General features: G+C 53.6%; 1 protein-coding gene across 14 annotated transcripts in view; it reads left to right on the top strand.

The window, feature by feature from the left end:
* The window catches only part of CELF4 (CUGBP Elav-like family member 4), a 293,550-nt gene that overhangs the window by 64,660 nt on the left and 211,960 nt on the right, over positions 1–16,930 (top strand). For all 14 annotated transcript variants that reach the window (XM_064577723.1, XM_064577724.1, XM_064577733.1 and 11 more), the window contains exon 2: positions 11,090–11,172. In XM_064577723.1, the coding sequence (XP_064433793.1) occupies positions 11,090–11,172 (83 nt within the window). The remainder of the gene's footprint in view (positions 1–11,089; positions 11,173–16,930) is intronic.

Raw genomic sequence — 16,930 nt, forward strand, 5'->3', positions numbered from 1 at the left:
TCCTCCAGGAGGTTGCAGAGCCCAGGGTTAAGGTCACAGACTCTGCAGGAGGCCTGCCGCATCTGGCAGCCCAACTCTACCAGGGACTGGGCCACAGGCTCTGGGCAAGTCTTTTGTCTTCGAGTGCCTCTGTTTCCTTCTCTGTAAAATGGGGGTGATTATTGTACTAGTGCATAGACTTATTGTATTAAATGATTCAATACCTTGAAGCACTTAGACCCATGCCCAGCAGATAACCAATCATCAGTGTTTGCTGTTAGCATGAGCCCCGCACAAACCTTGGCTTGGCTGGTATGCTCCTGCACATTTATCACCTAGCCTTGCAAGTTTGTTCACCTAGGGTCTCCTTTATGTCTTTTATCATCTGACAAATGGTGGGCCCTCAGTAAATAGTTGTGGAATGAGTGAGTGAATGAATCATCTTTCCCTCCCGCCACGGATGATAGTACCGCCCATCCCAGTCACAGGGTTTGAGTCTGATGTACACGTCAGCACATTGGGTAGTTCAGTCTTCTTTTTTGGTGGGCTCTGTGGGATGTGGGTAAGTCTCTGCGAAGAGAGGAAATCAAGCTGAATGCCAGGCTCTGTCTCACCCCCCAGAGGTCACCCTCCCCATTTGCTAATTGCCTCTCGCCCACCTTGGGCATTCTCAAGGTCAGCAATGAATGAAGGGTGAGCATCTCCATCCCTCCCCAGGATTGGGGCCAGCTGACCGGCTAGAGCCTCTGTCCCTCCTACAGTGTGATGGCTACCTCTGCCAGGGCTCAGAGAGTTTGAGGGATTAACTCATCAAGGCCAGCATAACCATCACATTTGCTAACTACTCCTTTGCTGCAGCCCTCAGGTTAAATATTGCTAACTGCCTATGATTGAACCTATCTTATTGCTGTTGGGTGAAGCTCAATGCCAAGCCAGAAGAGTGGCTTAAGTGGCAGAGATCATGAGGGAAAGACACCCTCCGCTGAGAGCTGGACCATGGCCTGCCAGGACTGTGTGAGATTGTTTTTCTGCTTTTGCAAAGAAAATCACATTTTCCAAACATTGATCCTGTAATATGGGACTCCTGGCTATTGGTCTTTTCAAAATAGCCTGTCTTGGATGCTGAGGTTGGAATTTCTTGGTTGGTGTGCTGTTTCTTTTTGTTGTTGTTGTTCTTTAAGTGAATTAGGAAGGAGTTAGGAAGGAGCCAGGAGAGAGAGGCGGGATTAATTCACCTCACCTGGCAGGTCCTGAGTGCCCGAGCCCAATCAAAGTGGAGCTGGCATGCCCTCCTTTCTGATTCTCAGCAGCTCAGCTGCTCTTGTGAAGCCCCCATTCCGGGACTTGTTCAAGGATGGACAGGACAGGCCCAGCCCCATGAGCTGTGCTCTGGTAGGAAGACAGTTTCTGCAGATGAGAACAGCAGAAAACTCTGTTCAGCCAAGCCCTCGTGGTTATGTTTTAGACACTTGGACGCGGAAGAACTCATTGGAAGGAGAATCGGGGAGTGCTGGGAAGCTGGGGAGGGCTGCAGAGGTGGTGGGAGCTGGTAGAGGATACTCCCCCACCCTGCCCCTGCAAGCGGGGAGGACACCTCAGGTGGGAGAGGAGCCAGAGCTAAGGCCCAGAGGTGACACAGGTATGCGCTGGGGAGAAGTGTGGTTCGGTGTGACCGAGAAGAGGGACAAAGGGACTCCTCAATCTCCTGCCTTGAGGGTGTGATCTCTCTTTTCACGGGAGAAAGGAGCCAAGAGAGGCTCATCCCCCACTGCACAAGGACATCATGGTGTAGAGAGCTGTCTCTCTGGATATGCCAGGGACAATTTCGGGGAGGCAGCCGGGGGCTTCAGGAGCATACCAAGGAGGGATTCCCCCACATTTCCACCTACCTGTGGAAGGGGATCCTATTGGGGAAAATGACCCCCACCTTAATTTAGCTGGTCCAACCACCACGTAAATCTCCAACAAAGGGAATTCTATGCAACTCAACAAGGATCTGCTGAGCTTCCTCTGTGGGCCTGAGACAGACAAACACACATACACACACACACACACACACACACAGGACCTGGCAAACACTGGGGGCCGCTGAGGGGCTCAGGTCCTGCACCATGACATTCCCATGCACTGAGGAGCTCAGCGTGTCAGGCCAGGGGTCAGCAGCTTGGCTGAGGTCAGCCAGCCCAGCACTGCAGCCACAGCAAGACAGGGGGAGAAGGAGAGACAGTTGCAGGCCAGCGGTGGAGATAAGAGCACAGAGACAGAAGTGCTCTAAGACAGGAACATGCTTTCCCTCCCAGACCAGTTGAGACGGCCCAGCTCCCACAGTTCAGTGATGGGCTGGGTCAGGCCAAGGGAGCTCCTGAGAGCCCCTTCCCCTGTGGCACTCAGTTAGCAGTCCCTTCCCACTGAGTCATGCCTGTCTTCTCGGCAGGTGCTCCCTGTTCTGAGAAAATTCAAAACAGGAAGATCTAAACTCCCCAACCACGTTAATTAGACGGGAACATGGTTCAGTGTCTGTGCTTTAGCATTTATCCTGGCATCCGTGTGAGTAACAAGTGCCCCACATGCATTTCACATCCAACCTGGATGCTCAGATAGAGCCCTCTGTGGAGGAGCCCAGGGCCTGACTTTGACATTGGAGGGGGCACTAGGGGTAGAGGGAGCTCAGGTAGTTGTGGCCCAGGGAAGCCCCGGAGAGCCCAGCTGACTCCACCTGGGTCCTTGCAGGAAGAGAATGAGGTCATCCCGGAGCCCTTTGTCCCAAGTGCAAGCCATGGGGTGGGGGTGTGGAGGGAGGACATCTCTCATGAGGGCCCCCAGGGTCCAGACACTACGCAGGGCTGCTGGAGGGGACAAGAGCAACTGAGCCCCAAGCAGCCATCAGGGGCCTCAGGTCTCTACTTGTCCAGTTGCCAGATGCTGATAATATCACCATGGCCTACTCCGAGGTACAAGAAGGCTGAGCTCATGGGAGCAATAGCACTGTGTCCGGTGAAGCCCCCCACGAAGACAGGGATGAAAGGGAGCACCACGCGCTGTCATGGGAACCAGCAGGAGCTTTTGGCCGAGAGATGGGGCACAAGGCAGCCCCTCGGCTACGGGAACAGAGCCGGCACAGGGGTCAGCGGAGAAGGTGGTCCTTTGTCCCTGGGCTGAGCCTCAGAAAGGCTCGCACCTTCCCTGGGCCAGGCTCCACCACTGAGAGCTCTTTGCTGAGAGAGGGGAGAGGCCATCAATATGTCCAGTTTTTGTCCTTTCTCACAGTGCCATAAAGATATTGCAGCCGACACCATGCATGTCATTCTCCAGTGCTGAGGGTGTAAACAAGGGCAATGGGCAGGAGAGATACTTGGCAAAGGCCTGCCCGCCACTCCTTTCATCCTCTGAGGTCCAGAGCCAATGAGGTCCCTGGGTCTGAGCTTCCTGGGCCCTGCCCCATGCCTCGCAGGCAGAGAAAGAGAAGGCTGGTCCCATTCCCCAGGGGATCCTAGTCTAGGTCTGGGGACATCCCTATCCCCCAGCTCTGTGTCCATCTCTGCCTTGCGGCCCCAAAGGGCAGAAGACCTGGGAGAAGTAAGAGACACGCTTAGGGTCGCAGAGAGCCAGGTTAACTTTCCCACGCCATGCAACCATTATCTCTGAGAAGCACTTGAACAGGCTACCACGCTCGCCTCTGGAGTTTCCTGTTTAAAGATAGTTGATGCAGGAGGGCAGTGCTGAGCCCCAGAGCAGGATGAGGGCCAAGGGTAGAGTTTCAGCCCTGGAGGGCCCTGAAGAGGGAGCAGGCCTGCAGCCCTAATGCATTGGCTGAGGGCGCCATCCATCTCCCCCGCCTGCCAGCAGCCCTGTCATCCCCACCTGCCACGTCTCCTCCGAGGAAGATGGATGGCTCCTGCCACCATCAGGGGCCTGAGCTGAAGGGCAGACGTCCCAGACCCTCTCCACACACCCTGCTTCCCCTGCAGCCAGCCATTTCTCCCCAGCATTTCAGATCACTGTCACCCAGGCAGGCGCAGAATGAAGTTTAACCACCACTGCATTCAGTGATGTCTGACACTGGAAGAGAAGAGGACCCTGGAGATGGCAGTTCCTATAGTATCAGATTTCCATGTGGGCAAAACACACATAAATGCAAAGCAGACAAATATGTGTGTTCTAACTGCCATCGATAAGGGCTTTAAGAGATGCTGGGGTTGGTGTGGTCAGGCGAATCTTCATGGAAAAGGGGAAGCTCCGTCCCTCCTAGAAGGACATGTGGGCTCCGAAGGAGAGAGGCATGGCAGAGGCAGCAGGGGAAAGGATGCTCAGGCTTGGGTTTACCCCATGGAGGTGGAGATGCAAGAGGAAGTCAGAGTCACACACATGGGTGGGCTCATTGTCCCTCTCCTATGGAGAGAGGGAAACCACAGGAGCTGTTGCAGTACCAGCAGGGAGCATTCCTCTGGAGAAGGGGGAGAAAGGAGTAAGGTCCAGGTAGAAAAGACTGGGGAAGGGGGGGCAGACCAGAACCACCAGGACAGGTCCTGGGAAACTGGCAAGAGGGTCACCCAGTGGCTGGGCACTGGGAAAGAGGCAGAGACAGTGTCATAGTCCCCTGGTCTCTTTCTCCTGCCTGTCACTGGGCTCTGCTGAGCCCCAAGGGCCCATTCTCAAGTTGTTCAGGGATTAGATGAGCAGACAAGGCTCACCCTTAGGGCAGGAATCAGAGGAAGGTGAGACTGTGGGGGTCCAGGTATGTACCCAAAGAGGCGGGTCTTGAAGGAGGTGCAGACCCAGGGCAGGCACAGAGATGGGAAGACATTCCCAGAGGAAGAGCGTGTACACGAGGGACAGCTCTGCAGCTGTGTCTCCTGCGTGCGTAGGAAAGGAGGAAGGGGACATTTGCTCCAGAAAGCACCAGACAGGTCACCCTTGCTCATCCAGACCATGGGGGACAGGAACTGGGGTGGGGCGGGGAGGAGGGGGCGGATTTGGCCTCAGAACACCCGTGGCCCTCTTTCCTGGGAGGCTGGCGGATGCTCCCTCTCTCCCTCCCTCTCTCTATCCACCCCCAGAGATTCTGCCTTAATTTCTCAGCAGCAGGGACTGTATCTGTTTTTTAAGATTCTCCAGGTGATTTTCAGGTGCAGCCTCGGTGAGAACCACTGAGGGGTGGTGCCCTGAGGATGGGATTTCAGGAACTAGGCAGGTCTACCGGGGAAGATCTGGGGCGGGGAGGGGGTCTTCCTGGACTGCCCAAGAAGACCGCACTGAACAGGGAGCCCCTCCTTGACAACCCATTGGTCTGGCTGGTTGGTGCGTTTCCTGCTCCCTTCCCTTCCCCACCCCGTTCCCAGGCCCTCGCTTCCTCTCACTTCCTCCAGGCCAGCCAAGAGCAGGCCCTGAAGGTTCTGATGTTTTATTAAAGTCCAGATCTTCCTATTCTAGGGCCACCTTCCTCTGGCTAATTCTGTAATTCAATTAATGGGAAGCCAAGGCCTGGCTGGGTGGGAGGAGGGAGCACGTTGGGAGCCTTCCCTTCCGTGATGATTACACCCCAGGCTTCAGCCCTGCTTGGAGTTGGGCAGGAAATTGTACTTCCTTCACTTCACAATGACAAGAGCCTTTTATCCCCGCACACGGGGGCTTTGTAATTTACTGCCATCTCGTGCAATTAATTCTGCCGGGGCTGTTTTTTTCCCCCACGTGGGAGAGGGCACCCGCCCACCTCCTCAGGAACCAGTGGTGCCCCCTCGCCTCATCATCCTCAGGCTGCCTGGCTGGAGGGGGGTGTCTGCCACCCCCACCTGCACCTCAGCCCAGCAACGCCCTCCTGACACCACCAGCTCTGCCTGCCTCCCCATGGCTGCCTGGATCCTGGGCAGCTCCTGATTAACCTCTCCTGACCACACCGTTCTCCCTTCCCTTCCCGGCTCCCCGCAGGACTTCCCACTCTCTCTTCAGTGCCAGGTGGCTCCCCTTCTCCCACCCCATGGCTCTCTTGGTCTCCCAGTCCGCAGATCCCTGAGCTAGAAGCTCAGTTCTCCATTTAGAAGCCCTTGTCTCTGCCCTCACAGAATGGACGGTCTCTTCAGAGACACAAGCAAAGGAACAAATGGGAAGGACAAGTAAATACGAAGGATGAGTGGGAGGAGGTTAAATGTCAGCATGAGGACGAGTGAGTGCAGCCCGGTGTTCAGCGCACATGGTAGAAGAGAAGCAGGAGGGTGTGGGCCGCCTCATGCAGGGAACCCCGGCAGGCAGCTGCTGCTGGAGGCACTGTCATGGGACTTTTCTCAAAATGTGACATCTCTCTGCTCCCATTCCCACCCCAGATGATTTCCAAAGTCCATCCCTGCTCTACTGGGCTGCAGTTCTGTTCTGCTCAGGTCCATGATTCAGGAGGGATGGGAGACTCAGGGGAGGGGATGGTGCTGGGGGACCCTCCCTCCAGCACAGTGGGACAGGAAAAATGGGAGCTGAGCGGCGAGGTCATAGCGCCAGAGATAGTCGCTTCTGCACTCCCCACCTTAGATCCCGCCTCAGATTCACTCGGCTAAACGGGAGAACTGGAGAGCCGAGATGGGGAGGCTCTGGGCTCCATCAGTCATGGATTCCATCCCACAAACATCGGGAACTCAGGGCCACAGGACCAAGATGCCATTCACAGCTCCCTGGGTGGAGGGAATCTGCTTCGATTCCTGAGCTCAAAGGAAGATTTGAGACCGGGCATAGCTGGACCCTCACATGATAATTTCCCTCATGAATAATTTGCTAGGAAGCTGATGCCCAGTGATCTTTGACTGTCCTCTCAAAATGGGCTGTGGGTCTGGCTCACGCATTCGCACCTCCTCCCTTTTTATCCTATCCTCTTTCAGCAAAGCTTTTTTTTCTTTAAAGTTAATTGTGCAAGTGATACATGAATACATTCTGGTGTCTAACTGTGTCGATCAAACCAAAAAAGGTTAATGTTATGGGAGACGTGCCCCACCTTCCCACAGACTCCCTGTTTTCAGCTTGGTGTGACACCTTCTAGACTTTGTGCCATGGTGTAAATACAGATTCAGGTGCACAAGGAACTAATGGACTATGTCTTCACTGCATGTACATGGCATATGCTGTTTCATGACTTTGCTTTTCGCATCTGACTGTGGCTTCCCATGCTGGTACATTTAGGACCATTTCATCATTTTAACTGCTGTAGAGTATTCCACGGTTGAAACATAAAACCATCTCTGCACTGAGAGACCTTTCGGTGGTTTTCAATTGTTCTGCCTTTCCGAACAGCCACAGTGGACTCCTGTTCTCTCTGTGAGCACAAGGAAGAGCCCCCTTGGAGGGCCGGGACAGGGAGGGAATGCTGGGCCACCGCCCCATCCCCAGGGAGAGGTGCTCCCTTCTCAGACCTTCTCAAGGTGCAGAGCCTGGTCTAGCCTCCTCTCCCAGGCCAGGTTGGCTCAGTAAGCAGCTGCTCTGGGACAGAATCCCATTTCCTGAAGAGACTGAATAAACTGCGAATTCCCAAGCGGCCTCACAGATGTCTCTGGGGACACGTGAGCTCAGCACAGCACGTCACAGAGAGTGAGCAGGGCAGCTTTGGTGACCGCTGAGCTGAGGCCCCCCCTTCCACACCCCTGCAGCTGGAAGCCCCTTCCCCAACTCCACAACTCCGGTGAGGAGCAGCAATGAGCACCAGGAAGTCAAAACTAGCGTTTCTGAGTGGGGTTCTGTGTGCCCCACCCCCCTGCCCTACACAGGAGAGGCCAGCGAGTGCCAGTGGGTGAGGCTTGGGCACTCTCTCCTCCCCTGGCTGCTCCAAGTCCCACCTGAGCCTCCACCTCAGGCCCACCGTGCTCTGCAGGACCCTGTGATGGCAAACTCTCCTTCCGAAGCCACCCCCTCCCTGCCAGGTTGCCACCCAGGGCTCTGCCCTCCACCAGGGAGCAGATGCAGTCCCTTCCTGCACGCTGGAGTTAGCGGTTAATAGCCGCTTATCCGTATCTGCTTAAAAAAAAAAAAGCCCTAGTGAGACACAGTGAGCCGAGCCAAGCCGAGCTGTGGCATGGGACTGGCTCAAGAGAGCACTTGAGAAGGGCCCGGGGGTCTGCCCCAACCGGCGCCTCTGTAAGGCTGGTCCCTCCTGGCAGACGTGCAGAGGGACCGAAGGAGGGACTCTGCCTTCTGACCTCCTGACCACAAGAGTGAGTTTTTGTTTAGGCTGTGCTCTGCAATTAGAGAGCTCTCTGCTGAGGTTGTTAGTACTCATTGGCTGGTAGGTCCCCCACAAACCTTTGAGGGGGATGGCTCTCCCTTTTTATAGATGAGGATACATGCCCCCCACCTATTGGCCCTGCACAAGTTGCCGGGCAGGATTCAGTGCTCTTGACAAATATGTATTGAGGTCCCGCCCTTGCTGTGGGCATTGCTCGGAGGGTGGGGAAACTGCCAATCAAGGAACCAACATGTAATGTTAATAGCTCAGTGGGGTGCCAAAGAGAAGAGTAAACAGGACAAGGGGTCAGAGAGGAGGTGTGTGCTGGGGAGGTGTGCTGTGTGAAAGGAGGTCAGAAAGGGCATCACTAGGTCACATTCAAGCAGAAGCCTGAGGAGAGTGAAGGAGCAAGCACGCAGAGTGCGGGGTAAATCAGGGCAGAAGTCCTAAGGCAGAGTGTGTCTAGCAGAGCTGAGAAATAGGAAGGAGGCAAGGGGGTAGGCAAGAGGAAGAACTGAAGGAGGTGAGGTCAAGGGGTGGAGATGTCAGGGACAGTCACATGAGGTCTGGGGGTTCCCTCAAAGATTCTGGTTCACAGCGGCTGTGAGGTCTCAAAAACACCGGCAGAAATTCCTGGAAGCTGGGAAAAAGCAACAGATCCTTTCTCTTTCCTGGGATCCTTTCCTCTTTTGTTATCTGACATCCGGGACCACAACAATGTGGTCATTTTCTCCCTTTCTTCCTCCTCCTCCGCTTCCGGGCCTTCCTCTCATCTCCTCCTACTTCCCCTTTCTTCTCCGACTCCTCCCTGTTCCCTCTTCCTCCTGCCACCTTCCTCCTTCTCCCCTCTCCACACCTGTCCCTGACCTTGTCCCTAGCTGGCTTGCCTGCCTGAAGCAAGACAGTGGCTGCCTCCCAGTTGCAGGCAGGCACAGAGAGAGGACAAGGCCAGGAAAGGGACAGGAGGAAAGAGGCCCCCAAAGAGGCAGGCAACAGCACGAGGGAGGACGTCATGGGGGCCTCTGACCGCTATTCATTTCAGTCCCCTGGTGTCTCCATCAATAACCGTCTGCCAAGACCAGGAGGGAGGAGTGAGGAGGGGGGAGAAGGCGGGGTGATCTGGGGTCTGGATGGGGAGGGATGGGATGGAGTGGAAGAGAGGCTTCTTAGCACTTGCACGTCCTCCCAGCCTGGGGCAAGAGTTGGAGGTGGGGAAGGCACAGAACCCACAGGTTGCCGAGAGTTTCTGCCTCATGGGTATCTCTCCCTGCTTCCTTCCTCCTATCTTTCTGTCCCCTTCACACATACATTCCCTTCCATCTCCTCTCGGAAGGTGGGCGGCAGGACCAATTTCTATACTGGAAGAGAAGGAAGGGTTGCCCCCTACATACACACACTGGGTGGTGGAGGAGAAAGGAACTGCCGAGGATGCTGAGAGCACTCTGTTTCCCGGGGAGCAAGAAGCCAGAGAAAGCCTGGTAACAAGGGTTGCTATAGGCACCACCAGCCTGCAGACCTCACAGGAAGAGGGCCTGGGCCACAGAGCCTAGCACACGGTGGGCACTTGGGAAGTAGTTAACAAACGGCCATGAGAATGGGTGGTCAAAAAGTGAGGTTGGCTTGGGATGGACTAGAGCAGTCAAGAAGGGCTGTTTGGAGTCAGTGGAACTTGATCAGATTCTTGAAAAATGGTGGGGATTGGAAGATGGGAAAATGGGGTGAGAAGGCATACCGGGTGAGAAGACCGTGAGAACAAAGACGAGGGGCAGTGGAGGGAAAGAAAACCAGGAAACAAGGGAGGTGGCCCGGCTTCAGTGTGCCTTCGGAAAGCTTGAGGGGATGGTTCCCCAGGAGACTCAAGGCTTCTGTTGGCCAAAGTTGGCTTTTTGACTTCCCTTATGGCCTGGGTCTTAAAGGCCTCAGAAGCCATGCTCAGCTATAACTTCAGGCAGAGGAAGAAACTGCCAGAAAGACTCTCCCACTAGCAAGCGTGCTCTTTGCTTTGTCACCATGCCTGAAGGGCCAGCATAAAGAGTCCCCCCCTGAGTTAGGTACATTGCTCTGTAAAATCCAGATTCCCTGGTGAGGCATGGTCAGAGTCACTTAAGGGGAAAACTACACTGGCGTGACCCTGGAGCCCACTGGGTCAGTCCTCTCAGTGCACACATGAGGAGACTGAAGCCGCACAGGAGATGGGATTCGCCAGGGCCGCCCAGGGAATTAGAGGCAGAGCAAGAGGCCCAGTGTTGAGCATTGGTGGGCTAGATATGCCCAAGAAGTGCTCTGACTGGAGGGGTGTGGAGATATCACTGCACATGGGGCGGCAGGGGACACAGGGACAGCCCCATTCACTTTATTCGTATAGACAGGCCTGGGGTCCTCCCTACAGATGGAGACTTTATTCGGCAGGGGCAGGTCTAGACGGTCCTTCCATCATCCCTGATGGAGCAGCCGACAGCACTCGGAAGGGGCCAGAACGAGTTCATGGTCCAATGGGACTAGAGGTGCTGGGGGCGAGAGCAGGAAGCTGCCCCTTCCGGGAGGTGCTGGAGCTGAGACCGAACAGCACCCTGGGGGGAGGAAGGGAGGGAAGGAGGGAGGGAGAAGGCCGAGGCACGAGGGCACAGGGACAGGAAGGGACTCGCGGGGAGAGGGGGTGTGGTGGTGGGGGGGAAGATGCAGGGTGAGGAGACTTCGGCGAGTGAGCAAAACAGAAAAGCAACGCGAGGGACAAAAAGCAGACAGACAGGAAAACGGAGAGGCAAGAAAGCTCCAGGGGAATGCACAGGAGAGAGAGAGAGGTGGGGAGAGGGACCCAGAGCGGGGAGGGGCTGAGACTGGAGGGCCGGCGAGAGGGCGCGTCGGCGGCCCAGGGGCGCCCCACTGACCCTTCTCGGCGCTTGCTTCCCTCCCCAGGCTGCGCTTTCCTCACCTACTGCGAGCGTGAGTCAGCGCTGAAGGCCCAGAGCGCGCTACACGAGCAGAAGACTCTGCCCGGGGTAAGTGGCGCCCGCCGAGGCGCGAGCGACGGAAGCGCCGACAGGGGGCGACTTCGGGAGGCCGGGCGGCGACGCGGCCGGCGGGGGGATCGCGGGCCCGGGCGCGTGCCTGCCTCCGCTCGGGAGCTCGCGCGCCGCCCGCCGCGCCCCCAGAAGCCCGGAGGCTGGGGGCCCGGACGAGTGCGCGTGGGCGCCGGGCTCCGAGCTCGCCCCGCGGCCTCCGCACTGCGCCGTCCAGGCCCGACGGAATCCCGGGCGGGGGGCGAACTCGGCGGCGGCCGCAGAGCTCGGGCGAGGCTCCTCCCCTGGCCCTCGGGACGCCTCCGATCGGGTCCCTGTTCCGCGCTCTGCCCGCGCGGGCAGCAGAGGCGGGGACGCAGGGTGTCCTGTGTCCCTGGCGCCCGGAGCTGCCTCCGCCGGCCCCACGGGGTCTCGGGTGGCCGGGCCGCCCGAGCGCCCGCCGATCGACGTCAGACACGGACTGTTCCTGGGGCGGGGGTGGGGGCCGGAGCGGGAGGGGCGCCTCCTCGCCCAGGCTCGGCGCCGCAAGTGAGATCACCGCGGTTTATTTAAGGAGCCAGCCCTCGTCTTTGATAAACTATTGCGCCTCAGCCCTGGTTTATAGCTTCTGTGCGGGGGAGAAGAGAATTATTTATGGCCCCCCTAACTGGGTGTGATATCAGCCATGGCTATTATCGAGGCTAGTTCATCACCATAAAATAAGAAGTGTTCCTCGGGTCAAGGGTCTGCGCGGTCTCTCCTGTGGGTTCACAGAGATTGGGGGGGGGGGGGTAGATATACGGCTCACCGAGTATCTAAAGATAAATTTATGGAAAGATGTGTTTGTGGGCATTATTTAAAGAATTTACAAATATACCGTGGTTAAGCTTATACAATGGACACTGCAGGGGAGCACGTGTATTCTGTATGTATGCTCACCAGTGTTTACACATGCATGTTTACATTCTTACCGAGCAAACCCGTATGTAAACACACGTTTCCATTTCTGCCCCACAGCCGGAAAGGTTAACCAGGTAGACAGAAAATGCAACCCTGAGTCGGGGCAGCCTTCCTTTGCATCAAAGATCCTTCTTTACCCATTTAGGGGAGGGGAGGGCCTTCCTTCCATTAAGACAGCCTTTGTATTGTATTTTGGTACTTGTGATTGCAAAGCACAGGGCTGAGTCATCTTAATAACATACCCGCGGATGCAAATGTATGGAAATCGTGCACCACACAGGTTTTTGTGTGGAGCCCGGCTCTGGCACGGTGGCCATTCCCCAGTTGGTTTTTTAGTAGCGCAGCTACACGCACATATATTATAGTAATTACTTTCTGGGTGCCCTCTGTAAGATGGCAGAAATATGCTCCACATCGCCCCATGTTATGTGTGAAGCATAAAGCCATATTGTAAGATAATCAAAGGCTTCTGAGAAAGGTTTGTGCTGATTAATAAAGTGTTTATGGTACTTTGTTTTGGGGAAGATTGTGATAGATATTTTAGAGCCACCCAAATGGAATAGAAAATACCACATTGTTTTGGGAGGCCCTTCATCAGCCCCAGAGAGATTGCTGGGGAGTTTCGTGATGGCTAAAAGCTGGGAATTAGATGGGGAAACAGAAAGAGAAGGTGGGAGGGAGAGATTCAGGATTTTGAAGGGGGAGAGACCAGGGACTGGGAGAATTTCAGTAGCAAGTGTGGATTGTTCAGGATCTAACATTAACTTGTGGTTGTTTATTTTACATATAATAGAATAGCTAAATGATGGAGTGTATTAGTTCTTTAATAATTTATAGAAATACTTTGATATTGCAGTAATTACATTAAAGGTCACATATCAAAGGTAATTTAGTTGAGCAGCTGTGATGGTTTCTCAGAAGCAATCAATACCACTGTCCGTGGTGCTGATTTCACCAAGGGGCCTGCCAGATTAAAGCAGGCTTATTACCAGGCAGAAAGGCCCAGGGGAAATCAGGAGCACACTGGAGCGGCGCGCCAGCCCCCCTTCCACCGATAATTAACACTGTTCCCCATAATCTGTGCTAATCCTTCATACTGGGAGATCCAGTGGCATTTTTCTGAAATCACAAAGACAAGTTGGGCAAGTTTGGGAGAAAGGACAAAAAGAAACAAGAATGTATGTTGGGAGATGGGAGGGGTGAGGAGAAGCCAATGGTGGGGTTAAAACATAGCCTGGAGTCCCCTTGCAGTGCCTGGAATGCCTGTTCTTTCTTCAAAGGCCTCACAGGGAGACTCGTGGCCTCAAAGACCTCATCACAATTCTCAGGGAAGGCACAGCCTACAGGGGGAGGGACAGAGAGAAAAGACAAGATTGAAGCTCAAACTTCCCAGGGCATATTGTCTCCACACAAACCCACATGGAAACAAATAAAAAACAAAATGACCAAATAAAATTATGCTTTAAAGTGGATTCCAGAAAGCAGAACTTGTGTTATTATTGTTGGTTGGTTCTCTCCTTTGAGATCAGAGAAAGCATGATGCTGGCAAATGCAGGGACAGGACCAAGCAAAATGCTGTCACCCAACCAAATAATGGGTATTTCCACCAGCTGAGACTGTGTTCCTGGTCACCTGTTTGATGGAGGGGGGCAGAGAGAGACCTCTTCTTGTTTGGGGTGACCACATTAGGTACCCCAGTGAGCGCACTGTGTGTCTGACTAAGGAGAAAGCAATTGAAAAAAAGCACCTAGAAAACTGGTAACCTCAGCAATTTAGGCACTTTTCCAGACTTCAAAATCCATTAGAATCAATCCATTAAAACCAGCCCTCCACTTTCTCACTGGAAAGAGAAAGAGGGGAGAAAATAGTGCAGGCAACCCATTCTATTTCCCAGCAAGTTCCAGAGCTCACCTGTCGGCAGCAAGGAAAACAGTACGCACACACACACATCACCATCACCAAAAACAACAAAACAACAGAGGCAGAACTAGAGATGACCCTCAATATAGGTCCTCATTTGGGGACTGAGAAGGGAACTGACATTTCTCTAGGGGTAAGGGAAAGCTCAGAAAACACTCCACAATGGCTATTCTTACAAGTCAGAGGTCAGTATCCCCGGGTACCAGCCTAACCAAAGTCCTTGGGATGGCTGATGGAATCATTCCTGGACCAGTGTCACAAATGGATTATTGTTTTTGAGTTCGGCATGACTTGGTTAGAATGAGATTATTAAACCACAAAAGCTCATCAGGGTCCTTTTGAGCAGTATCTTCTGCCAAGATCTAGGTAGAGTGATTCCACTTTTTTAAACTCTCCATCTCTGTCTTCCTCACACTCTTGATCTCTCTTCTTGGCCCCCTGCCCCTCCTCAGCCCACCCTCTTCCATATCCAAGATTTGTTCCCCTATTTGTAGAGTACAGTCAACATGGGACAGTTTCTCAATCCATCAACAAGCATTTGTTGCCGGGCACTGTGCTAGGCATCCTGGCAGATAACAGTGTTTAGAAAAACTCATCCCTACCCCTCTTGGAGGTTTCCATGAAGTTAGAGACAGAAGCCACACATATGCCCAGAAATATCAACACTACAAGACAGCAGGTTATTACAAAATGGGTAGTGTGGACCGTTGCTCAATAATAACAACTAATATTTATTAAGCACTTACTATCCAATGGGCATGAAGCAAGCATGTTACCTCCATTACCTCATTTTATCTTCACAGCTACCCTATGAGGAAGTTATCAGGATTATCCCCCACACATGGAGAGACCCAGGCTTAGATTAAGCAATTTGTCCAAAGTCACACAATTAACAGATGACCAAGCCAGGACCAATGCCAGGATGCCCATCTCTCTTTTTTAGCACTACCAGTTGCTTTCGGGGGGACCCAGATGACTATGGGTATAGGAGTTGCTCAAGGGTTTTGTTCAGGATATGGGCAGGCTGGGAATAGAGAGTTGGCAGGAAGACAGGTATGTGAGATGAGCGCAATGGTCTGAGAATCAGCCTGGACACAAGGCATGCATGACAGGTCGGAACTGTGAGCTGGGCTGGAGAGGTCCACTTGGAGACTTCCCTGGGGCCTAAGTGTGCACAGGGGACCTCTTGGAAGAATGCTGTTCCTTAAAATAGGCCCCTGCTACTTCGTCCCAGCTCCCATGCCTTTGGGACTTTGCAGGCAATTGTCTTCCAGGAAGACCCCATCTGTTTCCGAAGTTAGAGATGTAGGGCCTCTGGGGAGAGACTCGATTAGGAAAATCAGACAACATGGCCAGAAGTGGCCAGCACTTTGCTCCTCTGACAGCAGAAAGGGCTCCTCACCAGGGCTGCTAAAGGGGAAGAGCTAGGTTCAGTTAGCAGAAGGCCTGTGGAAGCAGCCAGAAGAGGGAGTAGACAGGGAAGAGGGGAGGAGAGGGAGCTGGCCAGGGGAGGAGGGGGTGGGGAGAGTGGGAGCTGTATCTGCTTGGTAAACATTAAAGTTCCAATTCACTAGTTAAAGATTGGCTTTTGTGCCCTCACTCCGGCAACCCGAGAATACAAAGCAAACCAACACACTCCTCTCTGTCTGTCTCCCCGGCCTTGGGTTCAGCCCAGCAGACATGCAACATCACTGCCATCACGCCTCCAGACGCAGGTCCCTGCAACTCAGGACCAGTCATTTCTATGGAAATTCAATGTGATCTTCTTTGAGTGTACCAGGAAAGATGTTAAAATGGAAAATTAAAGAACAAAACAAAACAACCCTAATTGGATTTCTAGCCACACCTCCCTGCCGCAGCCTCCAGATGCCTCCTCTGTCCATCTTTCCTTTGCCCAAGTCCCATCTTGCCTTCCATCCTTTCTCTTTCTCCCCTTTCTCTTTATGCATGTTTCCTCCTCCTTTCTCTCCCTTCTGGTCATTTTTCTCTTCCCTTTTTCCCCTTTCGTTTCCCACCCTTTCTTCATTTATCCTTCTCCCTTGCCTCTTCTGGCTCTCCCCTCTCTGCCTCCCTCCCTCATGCCCTCTTCGTTCTCCCTCTATCCACCCTACCTCCACCTTGACACCCTCGGAGACTCTAGTGGGACCTGCACCAGATTTCCTGGGACTTCCCTGATGAGGCCCATCTCCCTCCTGACAACCGTGCTATGGAAGGATCCATCCAATTTTATGTACAACTGTAAAGATGAATGATAAGTAGAAAGGATGCAGGCAAGAACAAGATGAATAAATTATAAAGGGCAAATGATGACAAACCAGGGGTCCCCAGAGACAGTGATATGATAACAGAAACTAAAGACGAATTTATGATGGATGTAGTTAGCATGTACAGAGGCTGTTAATTCTTCAGGGTGGTTTTACAACTTCTAGTGATTGGCACAATCAAAGTGTTTCATTTTAGAGATACGATGTATTTCCACTTGTCTGTCCTCTGGGCCCAGTGTTGGTGTTTTTCTCTATGCAGTGAGCCTGGGTCCTGTCAGCACGTGCATCTTCTCCCCCAACCCCTGCCACCTTTATGTGTCTCTGCTCCCGGTGGTGGGGTCACAAGCCAGATCCCTGCACACCTCCAGCTCCCTGGTCCTGCTGTCCTTCTTACTGAGTGTATTAGCTTGGGGGCTGCTATAACAAAGTACCACAAACTGGGAAGCTTACACAACAGAAATTATTGTCTTACAGTTCTGGGGCTAGAAGTGCAAGATCAAGTTGTGGGCAAGGTTGATTCCTACTGAGGGCTGTGAGGGAGAATCTGTTCCAGGCCTCTCTCCTCACTTCTGGGAGCCTTAGGTGTTCCCTTGCTTGTAGATAGTGCTCTTCTA

Source organism: Mirounga angustirostris, unplaced genomic scaffold (assembly GCF_029215605.1).
Source record: "Mirounga angustirostris isolate CCGP_5_RB_7025 unplaced genomic scaffold, mMirAng1.0.hap1 SCAF_14, whole genome shotgun sequence".
NCBI classification, from domain to species: Eukaryota; Metazoa; Chordata; class Mammalia; order Carnivora; family Phocidae; genus Mirounga; species Mirounga angustirostris.